At 38.2% G+C, this 27,724-nt stretch overlaps 1 protein-coding gene across 4 annotated transcripts in view; it reads right to left on the minus strand.

The window, feature by feature from the left end:
- The window catches only part of GLRA2 (glycine receptor alpha 2), a 142,310-nt gene that overhangs the window by 92,081 nt on the left and 22,505 nt on the right, over positions 1-27,724 (minus strand). For 2 of the 4 annotated variants that reach the window (XM_083839452.1, XM_083839451.1), the window contains 2 exons: positions 16,267-16,334; positions 8,426-8,649 (listed from right to left, as the gene is read on the minus strand). In XM_083839452.1, the coding sequence (XP_083695578.1) occupies positions 8,426-8,649; positions 16,267-16,334 (292 nt within the window). Of the gene's footprint in view, positions 1-8,425; positions 8,650-16,102; positions 16,171-16,266; positions 16,335-27,724 lie in introns of all 4 variants that reach the window. The other 2 variants (XM_083839454.1, XM_083839453.1) reach the window with 2 other exon arrangements.

The following is a 27,724-nucleotide window of genomic DNA, read 5'->3' on the forward strand; positions in this document are numbered from 1 at the left end:
TCATTTTGAATGTCAATTCTGGTAATTTTTACAGTTTACAGGCTTTGTCTTGTTAAATGGAACAGTCAAACTGTCTGCTTTTCCCCTTATTTTTGAGGAGCCCTAGAATTCCTTTCTAATATTTGTCATGTTCTGCAGTTTCATTTCTGTCAGATGGGAACAGGCTGAAGTTGAGCTTAGAGGAGACATGGAGCCCTCTCTGCTATGGCAAAAAGTGAAATGCAGCCTGGAGTTTCACGTACTGCTGTTTATGAGCATGCTGTCCCTCCAGTGCTTTGCTTTGCTTCATGTACTGCTTAAAATGGGAGCTGGCACAGAATGAACAGGGTGGTGGATTTCTCATTATGGGCATCCCACTTCTCATTGTAATGCCAGTATTGTCTGTAAATACGCAATGCCAGCACATGAGTTGCCAGCAAATGATTTCCCGATTATTGCTCAACCAAATCTGTGGAATTACATTCACGTATGATTTCTTGTAACAGTTAAATTCTGTAACCACCTGTTTCCTTTCCAGGAAGAATCTTATTTCATCTCTCCATTCTCCTCTGTTATTTTTTATCTTAATTTTCCTGCAGTATGTGTTTAGGATGCTGCTGCTTTCCTCCTGGAATGATGACATCTTTGTACTAAGCCATATATTGCAATGCATTCGGCAAAAGACCTCCATCCCCGAGAGCAAGTTCCAGGAAAACGTTTTTTTTTTTTTAAGCCATTTACTTAGAAAAGGCTCCTGTACCTACAACTTTTTCCATCTAACCTTTGACTGCTCTAATGTAAGCTCAATGGTTAAATGCAGTGATCAGTCACTAGCAGTCAAGGACAGACATCACTGTTAACCAGAAGGAGAGCAAACATGCAGATGTGTGGCTTGGCTTTACAATCCCATTGGCATAGCTATCCAGAAGTAACCACCTGCCAATATTTTTTGATCCTGTCAGCCAAGACAACTGCATGTGTACAAATTGATCTCCAACAGCATTTCACACTTAACTCAAAAAAAAAAAAAAAAGCCTTCCTTTTTATTTGAGACACAGGAATATAGGGCTGTAGAAGTGACATCTTGGACCATTAAATACGGTCATCTCCTATCACATATAGTCACATCATCTAAGCCCTTTCAAAAATTATCATGGTTCATTTACTGATACTGAGTTCCTTCCTATGCCTTCCATTATTTCTGTTGGAATATTGTTTTAGGAATTCAAAGCGTAGATGGCTGGAAAGGTTATAACTTCCAGTTTAAGCTTTCTTATGACCAGCTCAGAGCCATTTGTTCTCTTGGCAGCATTGTCCTTCAGTTTATGTAGCTCTTCTGTTGTGTTTGTATTTACCTCACATCCAATGTTTCGGTGTGTCAGCTGGAGACGTGCACAGAATTAGAGGAATTAGTGAGGCAGTACATGTTCAAGTATAATGTCCATATCCCCACTTTGCTTTAAATGCCTGATGAAGTGAAAAAGCAACTAATTTTGTGTCATTAAAATGTAAATTATTCTTTCCTTAAGCAAGATGATCAATGGGGTTTTGACAATAGCTGTGCTAGTTGCATAACAAAGTACCTGCATTAGGCTTTATTATTTATTTAGGAGGGTTTATTATTTTTATGCAAAACAAGTACATTAGGCACAACAGAAAAATAAGGGTATTGGAAATTCATTGCTAGAGACTCAGCCTGGATTTGTATGTAGATTAGGAGGAAATGAGAGAGAGAAAAGTGGTTGATGGGAGGGCACAGTTAAGAAGGTGTTAGGAAACCATGCAAAAGGATGAGAAGCGTCTGAGACCGTTTAATTAAAAGACCCCAAAAGGAAGGGAGATGATGGTGGAAGGAGAACTAGGAGGAGGGGCAAGAAGGAAAGAAAAAAAAAAAAAAGGTGAAAATTGGGGAGCTAATCATAATCCAAAGACATTGAGTTCAGCAATAATTAGAATGGCTACTTGTCCTAAAAAAAGGACACAACTTTTTAGCCTTTGAAAGCATTATTATTGTACTTATGCCCATGGGAAGACAAATTTGTCAAGCTTGTTGGATTCACATAGCATGCAGTTACAATTTCAGAAGTCACCATGTCCCCGCAACAAACAATGTATAGTTTAATAAAGTCTAGTGGTTCTAGCACTATTTATATGTCTGTAAAGTCTCTGCCTATAGTACAGAATAGCTAACTCAAAACTTCTTTATATGTTTTCTATTTCCGTTAGAAGTTCTGCATTTCTTCTTAAATGTCTTTATATATATATATGTATTTAATGTAGAAAAGTTACTTCAAGGCTTGTGAAGATTTTTTTTTTTTTTTTGCTTTTGGAAAGTCATGGCAATGAGCATGGAACTGGAGTTTTGCCAGTGGAAGAATAAATAATTTTATAAGAAAATGTTCATGTGCTGATTGAGATTCACTTCCAAGGGACAATCCCCACATTGTCAATATCAATATTATTCTGGTAGAAGTTGAGGTAATAAATATGAGCGTGAGGTAGGAGACAGGGGTTCCTACGTAGCAAACAGCCACTTCAATCGCGGTAACAGTCTGTCTCCTCCCCCTCTGCTAATCTGTCACATGGAAAGACAATGCTGCTAGTGAAGTCCAAATCCTCTTAAATCCCAACACTGGATTGTAAAATAAGATTGAAGTCATTGAACTTAAGCACAGGATGTGTGCAGAACTGTGGAACGTAACATTTTCTACCACTCTGTTAGGCTAGACTTTGCCGTGCTGTGGATGATCACACACAACGTCAACAGGTGTAAATGGAGTTGCATTGTTGGGTGGCTGATAAGGTTTGTACCCTAAGATTATTGTCCTACCCTAAGATTATAGTCCTACCCTACCCTAAGATCCATGCCTGAATTTACTGTAATATGGCAACAGATTTTGTAGTAACACTAAAGATCTAAGATATACTCTTATTTAAAAGTAACATTTTTCAGGAGGGTAGTGGACATCATTTCCCAAAAATAGTCTATTGTGAATGGAAAACCAGTGTAACTTATGTATCTCCTAAATCTGGTTTGCATTTTCTTCCCATAGGGCAAAGAACACAGGTACAGAGGAGACTTGCACAGCACAGGACTTTCACTCAGAAAAGCTGAATTACAGAAGTGTTATAGATTAATTCTGATGATTTACATGGGCGATATTGTAACCATAGATTGTAATGTAAGCCAAAATGATGCATGGTGTGGTGGTGATCCAGAGGGTGTTAGACTCAGTGGTCTGTCAACAAAGAGTCAGTTTTGGAAACTTGTGGGTAACACAAGTGGCACAGGAGATGGTTTTGTAAATAAATGTGCTGGTTTCACAGACACCTCTCCTTGGTTACATAAGTAGGAGAGAGCTTTTGGATGTGCCAGCTCATCCTGTCAGATACTTTCTCCAAATGGAGGGTCTATAAATCACCGCCAGAAGAGCTGCACGAATACGGACCAGCCTAATAGCTTGTGTTTCCTGATTCATGATGCCCTAGCTGCACAGTGCTGCTCTCTAGTAGACACCACCTTCCTCTGTAATAACATTTAACAATTAAATCTAGGTTAAGAGTTGAAACCACGCAGAAGTAATTGTCTAAATAACTCCAAAGACAAAAAAAAAATGCTATTTTGAAAGACTTGAGGGATTTCTTCCTAGGTATTTCATTGCTCTTGTAACAGGAGTAACAAAAATAGGACAGAAAAATAATTTGTGATACGCTCAAATCTCCTCCCTAGAATTCCAAATAACTCTCTTGTCAAATTATGCAACACCTTCTAAACTCTTTGCATATTTTAAAAATATGAAGTAATCTGCTTTGTAACTCTGCCTGACTAAATGCAATGGCACGACATTTCAAAGCACAGCTTCACAGCCTCTGTGGCTATTGGAAGTGCAAGATGCTTTCTGGATCAGTATTTAAAAAACACTAAAACAAACAAACAAAAAGAAGAAAGAAGAAGAAAGAAGAAGAAGAAGAAGAAGAAGAAGAAGAAGAAAAAGAAGAAGAAGAAGAAGAAGGAGAAGTTGTTGATGTTGGTTGTTGTTGTTGTTGTTGTTGTTGTTGTTGTTCCAGCCTCTTTACCTTCCTGGCCAATATATTCCAGGTTCAATGGATCAATGCTACTGTTGAGTTATATCAGCTTGTGCATCAAGCTCATATGACTGAGATGTACTGAAAATATTAAAAGGAGAGGGAGGAAATTAATACATAAAAAGGAAGGAAGGAAGGAAGGAAGGAAGGAAGGAAGGAAGGAAGGAAGGAAGGAAGGAAGGGAGGAAGGGAGGAAGGGAGGAAGGGAGGAAGGGAGGAAGGGAGGAAGGGAGGAAGGGAGGAAGGGAGGAAGGGAGGGAGGAAGGAAGGGAGGGAGGGAGGGAGGGAGGAAGGAAGGAAGGAAGGAAGGAAGGAAGGGAGGAAGGAAGGAAGGAAGGAAGGAAGGAAGGAAGGAAGGAAGGAAGGAAGGAAGGAAGGAAGGAAGGAAGGAAGGAAGGAAGGAAGGAAGGAAGGAAGGAAAAAAGAAAAGAAGAAGAAAAGAAAAGAAGAAAAGAAGAAAAGAAAAGAAGGAAAGAAGGAAAGAAGGAAAGAAGAAAAGAAGGAAAGAAGGAAGAAAGAAAGACATTTTGCTAAAATAACCTTTTTGGCAGATGCTAATATTCTGAGCTGGCTGGCAGCCTGGAACAAGTTTTTGGGAATCAGGTAGCACGAATGTGCAGCTCAGAGAGAAAGCAAAGTCTCCCATGTGGTTCTTTAGCATTTTACTGGTGTCCCAGGTGTCCACAGTGGGACAGAGAAGATATGATCCTTGGCCCTGGAACATAAAATCAGTTGAGCAGTGTACACTATACAAAACCCAGGTATCATATGGGATTTGAGTGCCAGGAACGGGCCTCTCAGTACCATCACATAGCACTGCCATTCTTTCCAAGTATGTAGTCCCTCTACAAAATCCAGTCCATGCAGAGATCATTCAAGGGTCGGGAGCTCAGAGGGATGAGTCACAGGCATCTGGGGGGTGACATTGTGTGGGATGAGATTCTAACTCTCATTGTTTTTCGGCATACAAAATATACACAACATAAGCCAATTATATTGAATGCTGCTATAATGAACCCCTCTCATTGAGTGCTCTCTGCAGAGGGCTTTAAAACAAAAACTATTGTTATTTAACAGTTTTCTGCAGCTCGAAGAGTGCCACTGAGACTGATACTGAATAAAGTGCAATTGTTTGCTGAATTTAACTTTACTGTAACTGCTGACTTTTAAACTCCATGCACTTCTAAGAGCTGTGGCCATGTCACTAGTGACAAAAGTGTGCATTTGTGATATTGAATAAATCTGGTTTCCCTTCCCAGTGTTCTTGTTCTCTCTGCAGTACCCAAGGGTTTAAATCAGTTTTATCCAAGGACCTAGTCTGTGTGCTAGTTCGCTTCCAGGGCTGGATCAAAAATATCATCCTCCACCTTAAAACTTCAAGTTTGGTGGTCCTTTAAAATAATACAGATTCTTTTGTGAGTATGAACTAAACCATTATAGCTCCATAATCCTTCATGTTTCCCGTACCCATCACCAGATCTCTTACAAATATTGTAGGCTCAGAAGCTTTCTCCATATTGATCTTGCCTCAGGCTTTATATAACATATACACCATGATATCGATATCTGAGGTTAAAACAGATATCAAGGTAGTCATCTGAGCATGCAGAAAATATCTAAAAAAAAGTTTAGACTCCTAAACTCACATGATTCATAGGTGAGTACATCAACCACTCTGCCTTTATTTTTCTACAACAGCTCCCAGTGAATTAAATATAGATCTAGCAGTTTGCAAGCATGAGCATGATAATTAATTATTGTAAGGTAAACAGTGACTGAAATCTACGTCATGTCTACCATCACCAGTGAATGCAAGATGGGTTATCCCTCACTGAAAGGAGGACACACAGCTCCATGCTTACCACAGGATAAAACGATTCCCAGAGTTGAGCACTGTGTTGGGAGTAACACAGGGACCATTCTCTCAGTGACCTTGAAATAACTTACCTGAGCACACATCTCCTACACCAACTGTTTCTTTTAAGTAAAATATGGACCATAACTATGGCTTTCCAAATTCTTATCAGAAAGGGCAGGATTTACCTCTCACAGCATTTAGCAGCATAAACCTGCTGTGCCTCTGGTATAGCATATTTCCCTGTTTAAGTGCACTGGGGAAGATGTACATAAGTACATATGTACATTTAAGTACATAGGGAAGATGAATACTGCTGTTGTATAATACACACAACTTGTTTCTTACCCATTAATTACCGGGAGATGTTTTAAGTTCATTTAATAGAGACAGTGCATATTTATACAAGATTAATTTGCCCTTGATTTTATTAAATTTGGAAATATGACAAAACAGTCTACACTACTACATTTCAGACATATTTGTGAAGTGCTTTAAACATTTAGAGCACACTAAATGCTAAATGTTAAATATCACTGTGTCAGGTTAAGTCCTTTTGGTGTAGTAGTGAAAATGGCAACATTATACTTTTCTTGGTGTACTGAAACCAATCACTAGAATATTCTTGTTTGTTTCAACACAGCACAACTAAAAGCAACTGGCAACCAGCATCTAGAGAATAAAGACAAGTTTTTCTAATTACTTCTGACTTCAAAGTCCAGTACTCAGCAAAGATTTCTTCACTGTAAAGTGTTATTCAAAATTCTATGCCATGTGAGAAGTACCAGGCAAACCTTTGTTGCTGTTGTTTGTTACAAATGAGAAACAATGAGTTTTGCTTAGTCCTCGGTTGGAATACTGCTTACTCTACTTTGTATGAATTTGCATTTAGGTGTGGGAATTTTACAAATATAGTATGACAGCTTGAAATATTACTTTTCCCGCATGGACAAATGTCAGAGAAATTATCTATCTGTATTCAGAACAGCACCCAGCTGCACTGTTGCCTCCAATAAGACAGCGTCTGATGTCATTCAAACAAGCAGATGCATTCATTTCTTTCCCAGGATGAAACAAGAAATATTTGTAAGTGACAGCATATTTATCACTCTGCTAGTGCTAGTTTCATCCTTCTATACTACTATTTTTCTCAAACTGTTCAGGTATGTCAATTTGAAACCTTGCTCAATAAATGTATATGTTCCACACTGGTTAATCTATCCAAATACAAATGGGGTCTTATCGAGTCATTTCCACTGGAATCAAGTAAAATCCAGTACTCGGTGACAGAGCACTGGAACAGGCTGCCCAGGGAGGCTGTGGAGTCTCCTTCTCTGGAGATATTCACGGCCTGTCTGGAAGCCTACCTGGGCAACCTGCTCTGGGGAACCTGCTTTGGCAGGGGGGTTGGACCCAATGATCTCTTGAGGTCCCTTCCAACCCCTACAATTCTGTGTTTCTGTGATTCTGTGAAATGGAGAAAGTGCCATGTTATTATTTATTAATCTAGCATCCTACAGAACACCACTCTCCTTAACCTGGATCAATAAAAATTCCTCAGTGAAAATCCAGGTCACAAACAGAATGCCTTGTCAGAAACAACTGTCTTCTGAACTGATTTTCCTTACCAACAAGTAAATTCACTAAGCAATCTATTAAACAGATACTACCATGTTCACTTTCCACAATGCAAGAATGGGAAAAACTAAAAAGCATTCCCAGGAACACACAAAACAATACATTTTTTTAAACCACCCTAAGAGCAGTGGTTTTGCACCTTTGATTACTTATACTAAGTTAATGATGCACAGTAAGCTGAATGTCAAACAAATACTGCAAATTTCCTGTCGTTTACACCTGTGAAATGCAGTTGATTCTCTGCATATGTCCTGTTTCATCAGATCATATCCAGTCACATTTTGTCAAACAGTGTTTATTCATTCAGCCTAAATCCAGTCACATGACACACACTTCAATGCACTTAGTATTAAAACAAAAGCTTTCCATAATTCCAGTTATTTTTAACTGTGAAAAGATACATCCGATTACACAGCCACTCGTGTGTCATTTACAGTGTTTCAAGCCCATTTTTACTTAAGGTTTTCAGAAATCATTTAAATACTATTCCCCTTTACTTTTGAATTACAACCCACCATCCACTGAAGAGCTGATTTCTTCTCTTTGTAAGAAGACTTGAGCTAATGTTGATGGGAATTACTGAGGAATACCTATAAAGAAGTAGACATCCTTAAGTTTCCAACAAGGTTAAGAAGTACTGCTGTGCCACTTACAGACTATCTTGTGACAAGTAAAAGCTTAGCAAAGGAATGTGGGCATATTTTCTTTCCACCCTGCTGTGATTAAGTCTCATTTCAGTTGTACACAAGGGACAAGAAAAAATTAAATACGTAAAGTGTGTTCTGCAAGCCTAGCTGCATCCAGAAAAACAGGGATTGAGAGGAAAGAATGGGATGAAGAGCAGAAAAATAAAGTTAACAGGTTTACCTGATACTGTACAGCACTTTTCCAGTCTTAGAAATCCTTAGCAGCTTGTTGTCTGTCGTGACATCATGGAAGTTTGCTCCCTTCTCATTGGCAAAGAATAAATCTGGTTTCCAAATAGAGTCCAGCATAGAGGGATCCAAATCCAACGAATCATCAGGATATTCACTGTAAGCCAGGCGTGAGTCATTCCACTGCTGTCTCAAAAAAATGTTCACTCTGTAGTCCTACAGAAATGCCATGTGAAAAGGTTACTGAGCCACTTACCAATATTGGAAGCCCACTTTAGCTTTCGTTATGCTATTACACCTATTATAGTACCAGTGTTACAGCAAATATTTATGTTATCTACTGAATGTGAGAGATGTCATTTGAAAATTAAGCAGTCTAAATGCCATACTGAACCAAACAAACACAACTGGTACATTTTCCAAATCAAAATTACTTCATTGACGAAGAAAATATTAACTGCAACCTCCAATGTTAAATACAACCTTCTTTCAAATGCTATGGATTATCCCAGTGGTACTTAGAAAGTCAGAAAGCATCGTGGCTAGCTATATACAATTTCAACAAAGATGCTATAAAACTACTAATTTAAATAAATTGCTTCCAATGTGTAAATCAATTATTTCTAATGTACTCATGAATAGTTGCTAATTTCAGTGAAGCCAGATTTGTAGAGAAGAAATTAAATCAGCACTTTTTATTTACTGTTTGCATCCTTATTCTATCTACCGTATGCTTTTCTCTGTATGTTATTTCATTCACTTCTCCCTCCCTGTATCCCTTTAAAATTGTTCTAATTGCATTCTTTTGCTGAGTGGTCTGTTAGTCACAACTGGGAAGACAGCAATTATATAGAGGTTCATTTAAAACCAGCATTAATACTATGTCGAGAAGTAGCTATTAAAAAAGAGTATGAAAAGAGCTTTCAGGGTCTAATCCAAAACCCAACAGAGAGAATGGAAAGCTTCTAATGCCTATTCTCCTTATCCTGAATTTACAAAGTCAGCAAATAAAAGCATCATCTCCCCCATCTTTCCCTTCTCTTATAGCATATTTACCTGAAATTATAGCAGTTAGCTAGTCTGTGAATACTTTCTTGGAAATATATCTACTCTTCCTCTAAAGGGAAAATATTTAATAATGTTTATATAAGTTATGTTATCTGAAGGAATACATTAGCAAATAATTCTGCCAACTGTACAAAAGCCTTACATTTAGGATTTGTTTTGCAGTAGCAGCAGTACATTAAAATGGCAGCTCTGTGCTTTTGACTTGGAAAATGTATGAGTTGGCATGGGTTTAGTTAGGCCACTGAACCTCATAGTCTAAAGAATTCATCATTCTTGAAATGTAAATAAATATTTTCACTCTGATTAGAGCTGCAGCACGCAGCTTGCCAAATACACAAACTCCATGGAATGAGCCCCACCAAACTTCAGCGTTTCCCACCATTCTGTCAGTAGGTTCATGATGAAATGTGCTGCTGCTCAGGCAGAATATTTCTAACATCCAAACGGATGTAATTTTTGAGACCTATGGAATGATATTTCACAATCTTACTAGGAACGTGTATTTTCTTGTTTTCATTATCATTTCCATATTAGCTGTTGTGTAGATGTGAGTCAAAATATGAACATCTTCTAACCAGAGCAAGACAGACCAGAAAGAGGTCTAAGAATAACATGTTTATTAAAGATACTTAGAAAAACCTGTATCTGCTTTTCACAAGCCACCGCACTTTTTATGATAGTGTTGTTTCATGCAGTTTAAGATCAAGTATTAACTTGCAGTTCTGATTTTTAAAAAATATCATCACATCTTGTGAGGATACAGCAAAACTAAGCATACTTTGTCTTGTTTCCTGGTCTTAAAAACTGTCTTATAAGTTTACATGGAACAGCATCAGTAAAAAAGACAGGAAAGCCCTTGACCTTCATTCTACATCAAAGAAGGCAGGAACTGTCATCAGCGATTGACATATCACTATATAATAATATACAATTGCTATTGCTAATTTAGCAACTGCTTTTAATTTTTCTTAAAATAAGATATGTAATGAAGTCCATAGAAAGCAGAGGGATTTTTCCCCCATGACATAGAAATCATAAATCAGTCAAATCAGCAAACTGTTTAGGAATATCTAAAAATAAATAAATGTGCCTTCATGAATTTCAGTAGTTGTTGATTTAGCTAGCAAAAGCTAGTCTGAAAAATCCTTATTCATAGAAGAGCTTGCATATAATGATATATATTATACCAAAATCATAAATAATACCAATAGAGTTATAGTATCTTTTCCAACACATATGTATGTTGAAAATATATTTTCATAATTCATAAATATATTAGAGCCATCACACCGATACACTTAAAAAAGCTTTTGTTGGTGGTGGTGGTAGTGGTTTTTCTCTGCAGATTGTGTTAGAAGCAAAACAGCACTGAAACCTTTCTTTATGTCTGACTGGCTTTACTATCGATCTATCTATAAATATCTATAAATATCTATAAATATCTATGTATTTATGTATATATAGAGATATTTAAATAAGAAATAAAAATGGAAATGTAACTTGCACATCAAAATACCAGTTACTTGTTTTCTCCTATGCTTGTGGTATAAGCAGCCAAGAGGGATGTGCATTTACACAGTCAGATGTAATCGTGCAGAATTTTGAATTTACTTTTCCTGTGCTAACACTGTAGCTATCTTATGAAGAGAAATTCTCCTGAGAATGATACCACAACATGGAGCTCAGGCAGACTATCATGTGTATTTTGTGAGCTCTTGAGGGTAGGTGTGGGTGGACTGTAGTAATGCACTCCTACACTACCACACGTACACCTGCTCCACAAATTCTTTCTGACAGCACCACTGTTTTGAATGAGAAGTGTGGACCTGAAGTTTAAATCTCTCTGGCAATATTGATGCCAGCAATAGCTCAAGGTAACTCAGATAAAGAGTTTTCCTCTGTTCTCAAGACATAAGATCATGGTAACGCTAACACACTAAAGGAATATTCATCTGATCAGTTTTATATGAAGATTTAGCGACTCAATCCACATATATACTAAGTTTCTGTTATAGGAATCTGGAGAGAAAAGATTTTTCCATTCACCTCATACTGGGCAAGGTCACGGATGGCAATTCCGCAGCCAGCAGGCTCACTCCCCACACCTTCCGCAAAGTTTTGTGTTCCTTTGGCCTCAGGCACTGCTGTGTCAGGGAGTGCTGGGGATCCCCACTCCCTCTTCAGTCCTGTTTACTAACTCTGAGCTTACTCCCATCTTTGATCTTAGCCTTCCTCCCATCTTCCCCTCCAATCACATTGACCACCCAGGTGTTGAGTCAGTTGTCTGATGCAAACAGCAGACTTAGCTGGTCTTGCATACATAGGAAGGGCTAACCAGAGAGACTACTCTCTCTCCAAGTCCCGAACACGAATGCTAACCGGAAAATAGTGGCTTAATCATCGATTTCAAAGCCATGCAACAGAAAAGTGCTTGGTTAACTACGCATCTAAGCATGCAAGGTGTCCTCAATGGCTTCATTGGGAGTCCTTCATGCAGTTAAAACTAGACATGTAACTTGCTCAACTGAGATCTAACAAGCTTATTTGTAATATGCGTTTTCTTGTGGGAATATCATCTATCCAGCCACAGCCAACTTCTATCCCCACTAAAGTTTTTAAAAGAATGGCTATTTTTTCTGCTAACGTAAGTACTCAAAACACAACTGGAATCTGATGCATTTATCCCAACAGAGAACCTGATGCATAGTATCAGTTATTAATTATAGGGTATAACGACAATAATAATGTTCTCATTGTTAGTCATTTCTGTAATCAGCAATTAGTTCATCAATGCACAAACTGCTCTTAGCTTCTCCTACAGCTGATAGCTAAAAAATCCTGGTCATTTGTGGCACTAAACATCTGAATTCCTTGGGACTCTGCCCAGCCTGATGTAGATTACTCATCTGTGATACTCAACTGCAGTCATGCTGTACAGTGGATTTTCTGCTGAATACTGCATGTGTGAATGCTTCCAAAAATAGATACAAAGCTTACTGGCATAATTGCTTTATTCTGTGAACTTACTCAGGAAAATCTTTTGCTCTTGCTCTTTCTTTCTTTTTTTTTTCTTTCCTTTTTCCCCCCAACAATTCTATCAATTCTATCTTGACTATGATCTAGCCTTTTTTACTATTTTATTTTGGTATAATATACATCATTTTAATGTGGAAGAAACTGTTTCTTTTGGAACAAAAAAAAATCAATCTTTATACTGTCCTACATGTGCATAATAGAGCAGAGAGATTAACATATTTGCATTTTGTTTCCGTAAATCTTTGGGAACAAAATTCATGAAAACTCTGTGGAATTCATCCACTTGTAGACAGCCAGCACAGACCTCTGTTTTATTTCTCAAGGGTTTTAGCTTTTAGAACACACTGGGCATAACACATAGGCACAACACAGAGTTGTGCTGGCCTTCACACAGGGATAAATTTCATCCTGGTGTTTAATCAGAAAAAAAAAAAAAATGAAGCTACTACTGCTAATGTTATTGAGAACTTATTGAATTAAGCAGGTCTGGGACTGTAATCCTGTTTGCCATGTTCATTTCTCCTACCGAAAGCCTCTCTAACAAGTTTTCATCTCCCAAGGTTTCCAATGAGTTACTGCAGCTCTTCCAAGTTATATCCTGATAATGTCCCTTCAGTATGTATACGAGGTTTCACTAAGCATCCCTGTCCTCCGAGACAAGAACATCTCTTTTTGACTTACAATCCAGGGTCTTAAATGAATCTTTTAGTTTTACGTCAAAACTATCAAGAGTATTTTACAGAGAAAAAAGAATACTAGGAGTCAAACAAAACTTATTATTTACCACAAGGGATGCCAACATTTTTACCTTGATTGCATCTATTTCAGAAAGGCAAAGTAAATGAAACTGTAATTGATGTCTGCCTCTCAGAGCAATTTTAAAACATCCTAAAACTAGTCATATTAGTCAGTAAATAAGTGACAGCATTAAGAAAATCAATATTAAACCATTGAACAGCATCTAAGAGAACACTTTCCACACTTTCAGCAGATATTATGAACAAAGCAAAATAAGAAAGCCAACAGTCTTTGTTTTCATCTACTTGAATGTTTAGCTGTTTTCAGCAGAATGTGTTAATGAACATTGAAAAGGTGCACATTAACATATTTGATAGACGGTAAAATGCAATGAGGGGATTTAATCAAAGCAATGAAGGAGTCTAATTAATGCAATCAGCATTAGATCGTGCAAATATTTTCATTGAATGCCATCTTGTAAAGCCAGTGACGTGTTGGATTTTTTGCTACTTAAAGCTATGCTGATGTCTCTACATCTTAAGATCAACAGACACAGCTGGATAAAAAAGGCTACATTCGTAACTATATTTTAAGAATCTTTTAAACACAGGAAAACAAAGTTTTCCAAAAATAATAAAATTTGTCTGCTGATCGTTATGTTACATCAAGATTATGTGTTTTTTTTTTATGTCATTTAAAACTTATTTTTAATTTCTTTTTTTTTTAAGTTTCCAAATACATACTCTAAAGCATTAACATATCTGTTTATTTTTTATCTGTGTATGTTATAGTTGTATCATTTATAAAAGTCTCTCCTATACAATTTAAGAAAGCAACGTGCCCTAGTAAATACTTGCCCTTTATCTCTGCAAAAATGTTAAATAGCTGTTGCTGATTTTTTTTTTTTGTATAAGTAAAAATATTTAGGAGCAGGGGACTTGTGACTCTACATTCCTTAATTACCTCTTTCCCAAGTGATAGCATAATTACAATTACATTTAAATAAAGTATTTTAATATTAAATATTATATTTAAGTTAGGCAAAATATCTGCTCTTCCTTCAGAATGCAAAGATTTCAAGGCATCTTTTATCCCATTAAATAATAATAATTATGATTATTATTATATATTTTTAAAAAACTCTTGTGTAACTTAAGTATTTTTCTAGGTAACAAGTGCATTTTTTATTTATCAAGAACTCAGTCCTACAGGATGCTAAGCATCTTTATTGTCTCCAGTTTCAGCAAACAGAGCAAGACCTGGGGACTGTGTAGGAATTATCAGAAAACAAAGTAGTGAAACTATATTGCAATCACTTCAGAAGTGTGCATGGCTGTCCATTACATCCCAAGGTAATGGACAGCTATGTTATGCACATAACTCTTCCAAAATTTCAGTGAAGGTGAGAGCAGCCTTTTAAGTTTATTTTGTGGGAGAGGAGTATTAAAGAATCTAAAATAAAGCCGGGATTTGTCACAATACCTTTTCTAGAACAGTTTTAACCCACATACAGAAGCATCTGGTAATTATTATAGCTTTATTACACTATTATATTATTATACTTTCATCAAAAAATCTCTCTCAGTATTAACCTAGTAATCAGGTGTATATATGCTTGGATAAGTTAACAGATCTTCTTCATTCATTGTTTGAAAAATAAGATTAAATAACTCAGCACCTTTTCAGATGTACTCAGAAAAAAAAAATCATTTTTCTTAGGAAATATTAAAGAAAATGAAAATTTAATTCCAGACGAGAAAGAGAAAGAGAAAGAGAAAGAGAAAGAGAAAGAGAAAGAGAAGAGAAGAGAAGAGAAGAGAAGAGAAGAGAAGAGAAGAGAAGAGAAGAGAAGAGAAGAGAAAAGAAAAGAAAAGAAAAGAAAAGAAAAGAAAAGAAAAGAAAAGAAAAGAAAAGAAAAGAAAAGAAAAGAAAAGAAAAGAAAAGAAAAGAAAAGAAAAGAAAAGAAAAGAAAAGAAAAAAGAAAAGAAAAGAAAAGAAAAGAAAAAATTGGACTACAATTTTCATTTCTATTTTTTTGTCTTTGGTTTCTATACTCTTAAACTTCATCAATTTTTAAAAGAAAAATCTCATCTTGAAATGAAAATTTGGACTATCTAATTTTTAAATTATTAAAATGAGTTTTTTGTTGTTTTGTTTTGGCCCTGTTTGTATGGCTGATAGTGTTCTTTGAATTATTCAAAATCTGCATTTCAGTCACCCGGGTTCATGTCATTTTCAAGTATGAGATTGGCCCTGAAAATACCCACGTTTTCTCATAGCTATATGTTTCAGTCATTTGACTAAAGTTCATTCAGTCACTGATGTGACTGCAGTTCAAAGAGATAACTAACTTATCTGCAGTTCATACTTTAACTAAGTTAAAGAAGATGTTTCTGGTACCTTTGTCAGCACAGTCTGCAGCAGCAGATAATTCAGTTTGGGGTGTAAGACTCACTCAAAAATATCAGGTTCTTGGCAGGCAACCCCACAGCTGAGCTCCAACTATTTCATTCCTCTGCTTTTTTGGTGCTAACAAGAGGTGGGAAATCTGCCTTGGGCATCCCTTTATTTGCTGCCATCACAGTCACTACAGACTGTGGAACAGCCACTATAGATATACATTTAGACTTGATAGTTGAGTTTAATAATTTATATATCTCTAAATTAAAATATGAGAAATATAAAATAATTTTATTTAGAGATATATAAATTATTTTAGCTGGTAGTACCTTGAGAACTTAGCAAATGTCCCCACATCTAGAGCATCTCTATTCTATATCACATCCCACTCCTTCACAAGATGGCTTCAATGACCAGTCCCACTCACCATTGTAGTTTCTGCTATTGAACCAAAGCTGTTGATAAATATGTTGCAGGTAACATTTACAGGAGGACCTGCAAGTTGAACAATAAATAGAAAAATTGACAGGTTGTGTTCATGACATATATTACGTATTGTTGTTCTCTTGCCAATGGCATCATAGCACTTACCATTGTGGTTTCTGTGACTGATCCAAAACTGTTGATAAAAATATTGCAAGTAACGTTTACTGGAGGACCTGTGGAATGCAATAAAAATGTTGCAATATACATTGAAACAAAAGTACAGATCCCTCAGCCTCCGCACAATCTGATACAGATGTGGCTGAAAACAAGCAGAAAGTGAGTTTTCCCAGTCAGATCACATAAAAGTCTATCAAAAGAAAAACATTATCAAAACTAAATTAATTAACCTGGTTCCACTGGAAGTTGTTATGTAACCATGCAGGACTGCATCCTTCCATTTAAGGATGTAGGAAAAGTTTTGGGTGAAAGCATGAGTGTAACAGCTCTTAATCCACAGCTCCAGTGCAGGATACATTACAGCATTGCAAACACTCCTCATTCCCTTTCTCTCAGACTTACAGTTGGAAGATTCTCTCTCCATATCTATCCCACTCCATGTCTAACAGCTTGGCACTGAAATTCCCAACAAGAACCACTTTTCGTATTGACTCCAGTCTACTGGAAAAGGACTTAGAAGAGCAGGTCTTCATGCATCTGATATGGAGTTGTCCGCCTTGCTATAACAAAATATTTTAGCAATATCTGTTTTGGCTTGACACAGCTGTCATTAGGCAGCTGTTTGTAATCTCTTCCCTTCCACCTCCTTTCCTGCTGTTTAGCAGGCACTGATGTGTAGCAGAATGAATGGGGACTTAATATTTAATTAGTTTTCTATTAGCCCCTTAGATTTTTAGGCTTGATGAAATAAACAGGGGTTCACAACTGAATTAAAATGGATTATTGCTAAATGCCTGAATTTTAGTGACACAAAAGTTGATATAAACATTTAGTATCAAATACATTTCTTTTTTTTTCCTCATTACTATTTTAATCACACAACTTTCCCTATATTTAAAAAAAAAAAAAATTAAAAAAAACAGTGCACAAAACATAATTACCTATATTCAGTTCCACCTTTACATCAAAAATTGTTTACAAATGATTTAATTATTATGTTTTATTAATTTTTTGAAGAATGGAAAGACAAAGTGATGTGCTTAGTGACACACAGTAGTGCAGAATTCTACAGTATCATCTTTCTGAGTGCTAGACTACCCACCTTCCAGGAAACAAATTTCCTGCCTTTGTGAAGAAAACACACAACAGTAATATATTTTAAGGTTGTTAAATTCCAATGAACTATGTTGGTGAACCTGCAGGTCCATGGCCTTGTTCCTCCCCAGGAGCATGAGTTTGCATTCCCCCTTGCTAAACTTCATGAATTTCCTGTTGGTCCATCTCTACAACCTCTCAAATTCCTTCTAAATGGTGGCATAACGCACTGGTGTAATAAACACTCCTCCCTGTTTTATATCTCCTGCAAGTTTGTTGAGGGTGCATTCTGTCCCATCATCCAGGTAATTAAGATGTTAAATAGTGTAGGCCCAGTATCAACCCCTGGAGTGCACCAGCATTGCCTGGTCCCCAGATGGACTTTGTGCTGCTGATCACAACTCTTTCAGTACAACTCTTGCTCCAGACTTGCCCACAGGTTTTAGGAGCATGGGACTAGTGATCACCAGCCTTATCAATAAAGACCAAGATGAAGAAGCCATTGAGTACTTCAGTATTTTCCATGCCTTGTGTCACCTTCTCTTCAACCTTACAACATTGTCTGGCCAAAACTATCACATGTGAGCACCCCAGGTTTCAATTCCTAAGTGACAATGGAAACCGGGTAAGCTCAGATAAACACAATTACATGTGTTAAGGGATTTGTTACTATACCACAGAATGCAGGACATCCGTACACTGAATGGTTACATGCTACAGTATCATATCTTATAACAAAGCAAATATTTCCTTCCGTTTCAGTACTCAACTGCATAACATCTGTTACCTTCTCTCTGCTGCTAGATGTGGAGCTGTATAAGAACTCAGTAAACATAAGTACTGCCAATAAAATCGGTCACATTCCCTTCATTCTCAAAATTATCTTGAGAGTTATTGGTGAGTTATCAGTCTTTTTTCCTGGTCATTTATATTTGTTTTTAAATATCAGAGGTGTAATGGTGGATTTATAATCATATGAGAACAGAAGGTACTTAGTAAATGATCTTATAAAATGACATCTCGCCATATAATTTACAGATTCTGAGCAAAGAGCCCAATTTTCTCTTAAAGTCTGTTAGTGGTGGGTTTAGTAAATGTGCATAGGAAACATGGACCAAATGAAGTAAAAAAAAAGGAAAAAAAAATCTGAGCACTGAAGTTTGCAATGCTTTTATTATTTTGTCTATTGATTTTATTTTTATTTTTTTTCCTATAGAAGTTGATGCAATTATTCCAATGGGAAGAGGTTGTACAGGTGTTGTATGTCTTAAGGAAGATGTGTTGTTTAAAGAGGGCACACCACATCACTTTTTCCCAAGAAACTTTTCACACACTCACTCTCCATTCTATCAGACTTTTCTAATCTAATAGCTCATTTAAAATGAAAGCAGTAAAATTCTGTGAAGTAAATCCAAGGTTTGTGAACACAATCTAAAATTTTTCAAAAGTAAAGAACACATTTAATATGATTTTGTTGCCTAAAATCTCAAAAGAGTTGATATAACCTCTACAAATTTAAGCAAAATATACTTTATAAGCAAACTTTTTTTACTGCCTATTTTTGTCACCTAGAATGAACAAGCAAGCAGTCTAGGTGCCTTTCAGGCACATTTGAGATTGCCAAAGTCATTTTTAAGTCATGAGAAAAATGCCTATTTCATAAAAGTACTCAGGCCAAAAAATAACCCCTGGGTAGCTAATGTACAAATCCACCAGAAAGAAGGCGTCTGGTATTCTGACAAGCAAACAAGATATCATTTATGTTCCCTGCAACTCCCTTCCCCTGCTTCCCTGTACGGTGTGTTGTTGTTGCCAGTTGATGTGACTCTCCAATAGACTGTCTTCTTAATAAGGCCTGACATTGTAATACGTCATACCCCTCCTGTGACTTCAGGGCACTTAACACCCACAGAAAGTCCTCAATACTCATCCGCAAGAAACCCTGAGTATATTGAATATCCCCCTATATTTGCTTTGGTATATTGCTTCATAGCTCCTGTACCAAAGGTGCACTGCTGTGACCTTGCCACTGTCTGGCTGGAGAGTGAATCCTTTCCCTGTCATCTGCCAGAGGGGGCAAATCCATCTCACAGTCTGAGGGAGTACCACTGTTGACTGGTGAGTGCTGAAAGCTGTAAGCTGAGACCAGTCCAACTGCTAACTGCAGCTTTTGATTAATATTCTCAAATTTGGTTAACACATGACCCCAAAGCTTCCTTCATTTGGCAGGTTCATGGAAGACTTACTTGCACTCTTTCACTGGACATCATTCTAACCACAAATAACCATATCTGTATTATCACGTCCACCTCGACTCTGTACTTGGCGCATTGTTTCTAGGCTGCACCTGGCAGCCTTTTGCTCTTCACATTAACTTCAGCCTTATTGCTAAAATGTCTATGTTAGGAAAATTATAATCATACTGCATTTGGCAAATGCATTAAACACAGCACAGCCAGCCGGTCAAAAGAGATGATTTTCCCACTATATTTAGTGTTGGTGCAGCCTCAGCTTGAATATTGTGTGCTCCACAATACCAAAAGTTCTGGGCTCCACAGCACAGAAGGGCTGCTGAGGTCCCTGAAAGCGCCCAGAGGAGGCCAGCACAGCTGGCGGCAGGGCTGGAAGGCATGTGCTGTGAGGGGAGGCTGGGGACACTTGGGCTGCCCAGCCTGGAGGAGAGGAGGCCCAGAGGCGACCTCGCCGCTCTCCGCAGCCTCCCGAGGAGGGGAAGCGCAGGGGCAGGCGCCGGCCTCCGCTCCTGGGACCCGCTGGCAGGGCACGGGCACGGCACAGAGCTGCGCCGGGGAGTTCAGGCTGGGCATCAGGAAACGTTTCTTTGCCGTGAGGGCGGTCACACACCGCAACAGGCTTCCTGGGGAGCTGGGTGCTGCCCCGTGCCCGTCAGTGCTCAAGGGGCATTTGGGCAATGCCCTCAGCAACGTGCCCTAACTGCTGGTTAGCCCTGAAGTGCTCAGGCAGTTTGACGTGATGGTCTTTGGTGGTCCCTTACAACTGAACTATTCAATTCTATTCTATTCTAGTCTAGTCTAGTCTATATAAAAGATTTAAAACAATACCTGCACAATTGTCAGTTTTGTAAGGCAAACTAAAATACAGTTCACACACACAGAGACATACAGGTACACACACAGAGAACTCTGGGCAAAGCAGAGAGGCATGGAAGCAAAATTAGAGATAATGAACCAGAACTCTCTCATGGAATGAAAGTGAAAATTTTGGCAAGATGTTGACAGATCTATTAAGAATCTTAAGTCCAAATCTTCCATCTTTTTCTCTAAACAGTATTTTTTGGTCCACCTTCTGACTTTGGCACATGTGCCAATGGAACAAGTGCTTTGCCATTATCTTGGATAATCTATTTAATTCTGTATATTAGTGAGAAAGCTGAACTGAACTGCCTTTCTCCTCATGCCATAGAGAGCAGGATAAGGATCAGGACTGTTTTGAAAAGATTAAAATCAATCCCTTCTGAATGTAAGGATAAAGCAGGGATCCAGAACCAGGACCGTAAGGCAAAGTGAGGGAACAGTGATCGCACTAGGGACTGGGTGTCACCTCATCAGTGGCATGGGGATTTCACATCCAAGCTTAAATAAGAGGGGAGTGAAATGTGATTGAGGGCAGGAAGAGGATATACATGCTGACCTGAGTGCTGGTAACACAGATACCAGTACAGCAGGGTAGAGGAGCAAGATTTTTGAAGATAGTTTTTTAAGTTGCCAGTTCTGGAAGCAGGCAGTGTTTTAGCAACCTCCACCAAACCGAACACCCTCCGACATCCAGCACAGTCCTCGTGAGACCAGGAACAGCCAACTCCCATGGAGGGCTCTGCTTCTGCAGCTGCAGTACTACATGTACCTGAATTACCACTTCAAGAGCTTCACAACGCGTATCTTCATGGCCCTGCAGGCACATCCTTGTATGTCAGGCAGCAACACTGATCTGCTGCTGGGACACCACAGCTTGCCATGGTCATTAGGCAGGAGCAAGTTATTTATTCTTCAAGCTTCCTCCCTCCTCAGAGTGAAGCAGGCAGAGTAAGGACTGGAAAAGTGCTATCAAATGTGTCTCAGCCAGTCCTGTGGCCAGGGACCATGGATACATGGCCAAGGAAAGAAAGGGGGCTTTGATGTGCTGGAAAAATTCCCCTGAGGCACAGGGGTCCTGAAGATACTCCAGACGCAGATCAGCTTGTACACATGTTTTCAATGTTCTGCCTAAATATCTAGTCCAAACCCTGGTGAGAAAAAGCTCATGATTTAAGAAGTTTACTTAGGTTTTTGTTAAGAAAGCAGGAACCACACCACAAGTGGTCTTTATTTCAAGTACCAAGGTGAGCCTCCTTCTCCCTTTCCCTTTTCTTCTGCCTTCAGGCAAAACCAACATTTTCCCCCATCTTTCCTCCATCATCTCATTTGTGTCTTACCAGCAAAGGAAATATATCAGTCATAAGAAGCAAAACTAATAACACCAGGACAACATAGTCACCCTAAGGCTTGAAAATCTAGGTGACGTTTATTGTTGGGGAGTGATGCTTTTTCATTAAGGACATTGTTTTTCTATAGGACTTCTGTGGGGCACATTACCCTAACTCCCTAAGTATAATCATGCCAAGAAAACAAATTAGCCCTTTTTCTTTAGATGTGTTCACCACAATCCAACATTACACAGAAATTATTATGCTTACATCAATTTTATTATTCATTGATGGCAATTGTATCTATTAAACAAATGAATAAAATAAAAAAGGAACCTCACAAGGGCAGAGATCTCAGAAACCTCTGCAATACAGCAATTGTATGGTACTTTGCCCTGATGCAATTTACTGGGGAAAATAAAATAAAATAAAAACAAAATTATTGTTCTGCTTCATCAAGTTAAAACCAACATACTCTGAAAGTTCATCTGTCATATATAATAACTTAGCTTGCTGAGAATGCCATGTCTCCTGGTGGGAATGTAGCAACAGTTTTGTGTGCTTACTCTTGCATCTGAATACAGAATTGTATTCTGTGAAGTCAATATACATTTATGAACAACAGGAGAAGTCCAAGAGCCACAAAAGCATTGACAGATCCAGAGCCAAATCTGCAGACAAATTTAGGTGCCTAAAGCCTCTTTAGGAATCTCATGCCCATGGATATTACTGAGCCCAAATACTACCAAGTAGTTAAAGAATGTATTTGAGCAATGCCACTTATTGCAGTGATATCTGTAGAGTGGAGGACACACAGAATGCTCTGCCCAAAGTAGGTAACACTAAACAGAACCGGCATGAAAGCATTACAGTTAAAGGAACGCCTTAAGTACATTTTTTCCCTAGTTTTTGTATCTCTGCCTATTTCCGGAAGTGCACATGTAGGCATACACACACACATAAAAATATACAAAATGGCATCAAGACAACTCTTCTTTTACACCAAAATTTAAGCTGTTTCCTTCATTTGTTTAACTGCAGAAAACATCTGAGCCAAAATGCAGCCTTACAACATTACATGGATATAAAAAGGGCACGTCACATTCCAAAATTGAAAGCTTTTCTTAAAATACCACTGGAGACTTACAAGACAAATACTCCAGTGATTGTCAGATTCAGGTGATTACAGAATGAGTCACAGAAATAAAAGGTCTCTGAGGTAAGTAGAGCTAAAGCCATCCATATATGCACTGACATAGTCTGAGGTCAAACAGTAAGCAATCAATTTTTGAAGTGGTATGTGAGTTTTCAGCTGTGGGACTATTGCTGAATGTAACAGAAGTCATGCTGCTAAAATCCCATCAGCACATCACAGGAGGAAAATCCCTGCTAAGATGCACTTTTTGTGCCTTAAAGTGCCTGTGAAAATTGTTGGATTGGCATACCTTACACTGAAGGAATGCCTCTGTCCTCAGACCCAGCACTGGAAGAGGAAGGTGAGTCTCATGCTACAAAACCTCTTCAGCTCTGCATTTGGTATTACAGGATAGTCCATATGACGTGTTCATTCTTCCCTGGCTCTTTCTGCTAAGGCTGGTAACAGAAACATGTATTACTGTCAGCTTTGGGGTGCAGTGGGATATTTCCATGCAGATTATCTAACAGACACCGCACAAGAACAATTTTCAGGCACTATTTCATTTCACTCCCCAAACCAGGAGCTCAGAAGTGAAAAGCCCTTTAAACAGTTGACATGCTCCTGATTTACCCAGCTAACCTGAGCTAGTCTACAAAGAATATGTAGCAATAACAGACACAATGGATCATATAAAGGCATTGGAGCTGACTTTCACGTAGGCAGTTTGAGGGCTGCTACCAGTGCAGTCGTGGCAGGTTGGAATTCACTGGAGGCCAGTAACCTCAGGCATTATAGCTCCTGCTGAGCTCTGTATCATCTCTATGTGGCACAAAGCACCTCTGAGCAAATTACTTGAAAGCTAGCTGAGATATTTCTACACAAGCCTGTCACACTTGTGACTGAGTGCAGCCAATGCCAAAGCTAAAATCTTGCATGTGCAAATGAGTCTGTGGAAACAAATTTAAAGAAAAAAAAAAAAAAAAAAAAGAAAAAAAAGTGAATATGAAATCTTTGATCCAAAAATTTCCTATTGGAACTAGAAGCCTGCACTGCAAAGGTACTTTAGTACTTATGTCAACTTTGAAAATATTCAAAAAAATGCTTTAATTCTTCATATGTCCATCTTTTTTTTTTTTTTTCTCTGAGCTCTCCTCTCTTCTCTCATGTCTTTCCATTCTGAGGAGTGACCAGCACCTCACTGCAAGGCATTTATATCTGAAGTCTTTGTTCCTCCAGTGCAAGACAGAAATGGGTACTTTCTGGTGAAATTGAATTGTTAGCTTTTCTTATGGGATGAAAATATCCAGGCACCTACTTTTTTATTTTGTTTTGTTTTTTATCACCAAGTAATTTTCACTAACATGAGCAAATGGAAAGCAGAGGCTCTCAGCCTCACTGGGAGCAGGTAGCAGAGATGCTCCTTGCACCTGGTTCTGAGAAACTGCTTGCTTGCTTCGCATTAATGAAGACAGAGCTCTTTGCTGCTGATCAGCATGTGAACTGCCTAATCTGTTCAGAGGCCTGGGACACTCCTTAATGTGGTTAAATAAAATATGGTATTACATCTCTAGTCATGAAATCTGCATTCCTGCATAGGGTCAGTCAAACTCTTCCTGGGTAATCTTATTTTTAATAATATTTTACAAATTCACTGTAGCCAATTCATCTAAGAGACCACATGGAAACACAAGATAAAAAATATGCACTGAGAGGAGAAAGCAGGAGGAAAGATGAAAAATAAAAAAAGTATTAATAATAATACTGAAATTCTGTTAACCCAGTCTAGGCTTTTATTTTCAGTCAGAATTAACTGCTTTGTTCTGTTCTGCATACTCACCTCAAAACATTTATTAATAATAATAAAAGGTGTCCTATTCCATTTTCTCTAAATATTTCTTCCTTTGTTCCTTCTCTGTGATTCTGATCTTGCACCACAGAAACTGACGGAAGCTTAGTTACATGTGTCAATAGGTACAGTCTCAAATATAGATCTTGGTCAATATCACTGTCTGTATTCAGAGAGGTCTCAGAATATATTTTAACTCCCTTTTTATTCTTCTGAGCCTTGGACCCTCACCTTATTTCATAATTCTGCCAGCTTTTCTTTTAACATCTCCCTAATGTTCCTTGCTTTACTGTCAGAAGGCATATGCAGGAGTTCAAGAAAAAGAGCAGTTTGGTTGACTAACATTACTGACCAGACATTGATTTATTGTCGCTAGGGAATTATGCACCAAATGATGTATGGGACACAGATGAACAATGGGATTTAGACAAATGAGATGGCTCAGGCATAGGGACAAATGACAACAGAAAAGGTCAGGAGCTGATACAGATGGCAATCTGCAACAGGTCAGAGACAAAACCACATGTATTCACCACACCTAGCACTAATATTTTTTTTTGTTTTTAAACATTTCAGCTGTTGGGAACTCCCATTTTTGACCTCCTAGTTCCACTCATTTCCATACAATCTATGCAGAATATTACTCTGAAATTAATTCCTCCCTCCTGACCCATCAGCTGTTCTGTTGTACATTTAGCTCAGTCTCCTGTACCCTCTCTTTACAAATCTTGTCTCCCTCTGAGAACCTGCTATGTTGTCTCCCACATCCTGAATAACAAAAAAGGATCTGCAAGACCTCCTTTAGGCCCCCTCTACTCTGCCCCTGTGAGGCCTTACCTGGAGTACTACATGCAGGTTTGGGCTCTCAGCACAAGAAAGATGTAGACATGTTAGAAGGAGTCCAGAGGGGGGCCACAAAATGGTCAGAGTGCTGAGAACCTCTCCTATGAGGAAAGGCTGAGAGAGCTGGGGCTGTTCAGCCTGGAGAAGAGAAGGCTCCAGGGAAACCTCATTGCGGCCTTTCAGTACCTAAAGGGGTCTTATAAAAAAGATGGAGAGGGACTCTTTACTTGGGTAGATAATGACAGGACAAGGGAGAATGTTCTTAAACTAAAATAGGATAGATTTAGATTAGACTTTAGGAAGAAATTCTTCACACAGAGGGTGGTGAGGCACAGGAACAGGTTGCCCAGAAAAGTTGTGGATGCCTCATCCCTGGAGGTGTTCAAGGCCAGGTTGGATGGGGCCTTGGCCAACCTGATCTAGTGGGTAATGCCACTGCCTATGGCAAGGGTATTGGAACTAAGTGGTCTTTAAGGTCCCTTCCAACCCAAGCCATTCTATAATCCTATGATTAAGGCACTTCTTGGATGTCTTTAACCAGCAATTTTTCAGTCATCGAGGAACTCTGTATATAAAATGGCTTGAAGAATGGAAGAGGAAATGAGAACTCTTCACCAGCCTAGAAAATAAGCACCTTATAAACTGGCTGGCTTACTTTTTTATTAATGCCAAATCACCTGTAGTAAGGAAATGATAAGCTCTTCAATGCAGGATGCTCACTGCATCACTGAGAGGACCATCACATGGTTTAACAGGCCCAAAGCTCTGCTGACATAAAGTTCATTGCAGGGTCAGAGTACAATCTTTTTACAGTTTCTATGACCAATATCCATGTTAAGTAGGAGTCTATTACAAAGTTGCCCATATGAGACTATATTCACACTGAGGAGCTTACTGGCCTATATGGAATCTGTCCCTAACTGTTTATAATTTTGATAAGTCTACAAAGTTTTTCTTATACAGGAAATATATATATATATGTGTGTGTGTGTGTGTGTGCTTAGAAACTGTTTTTAACAGATTGTTCAGGCTTTACCCCACGCAAAACCCACCTCAGAAGTGTGAAAAAATAAAAAATAAAGTAAAATAAAATAAAATTTTCAGGGATAAGGAGCCAAAGAATGCAAAATCATTCTCAGTATTATGGAGCCAAATGTCTGTAAAATTCTCCCAGATTATTATTTTTAGGATGGCTCCTATAACCAGACTGACCAAAGGTTTTTAATACCACAGACTTCTCCATCTGATAGGACATCACAGTCTGCAAAGGACAATTGCTGCAGTCTGAAGTTCTTATGTGGAATGGCCACATGTGCATTTTGGTTTGTGCATGAATTTATGCATAGGCAACAGGCTATATTCACATCCTGACAGAATGCAGTTTTCACATCCTATGTTGGTTTGATCTAATTCATGTAATTTGCATGCATCTCTTCAACAGAGTGAGATATTGCTTTAAATTTCAGTGTTAGAGGTTATAGCAGCATTCCTGCCAAAGTGTTGTTATTATTTTATTTATGATTTAGGACTTATTCTTTATTAAACACACTAAACAGCACAGGAAGGAGCAGTCCTGATAAAACGGTTTTGTAACCTAAGATGAAGACATGAAGACAACACACATTGGGAATGTAGTCATTAGAGACAGCCTAATGTAACACATAATGATCTGGTAAATTTTAATCTTAGGTTTTCCCTAACTATGCTGGTTTAAGGAAAGCATTTGGCTTCTTCTCACCTGTATTTCCTTAAGTACAAAAACAAAGGAGATAACATAGGCATGTGTCCGGGACAGAATAACTTTATCAATTGAATATCAGTCACTATTCTTCAAGAGAAACTGCCCACAACTCAGCTAGTCTCAGATGTGCCCAGTTTCTTCCATGCATTTCTGAGCTTTGGAGAGACAGAAACACAAAGGTAGGTGTATTAGCTTTCAGAGAAGAGCATCATAACACTACTGTGCTTCCCTGGACAGGCCACTGTTTGCTGTAGCCAACAAAATCTTAGTCCTGGGACAGGTAGAAGCGGCTGTAATTCTGATGCATTGGTGGTCCCTCTGAGTCCTCCTCAGTAAGGTTTA

This window comes from Anser anser (assembly GCF_964211835.1).
Source record: "Anser anser genome assembly, chromosome: 1".
Classification (NCBI taxonomy): Eukaryota; Metazoa; Chordata; class Aves; order Anseriformes; family Anatidae; genus Anser; species Anser anser.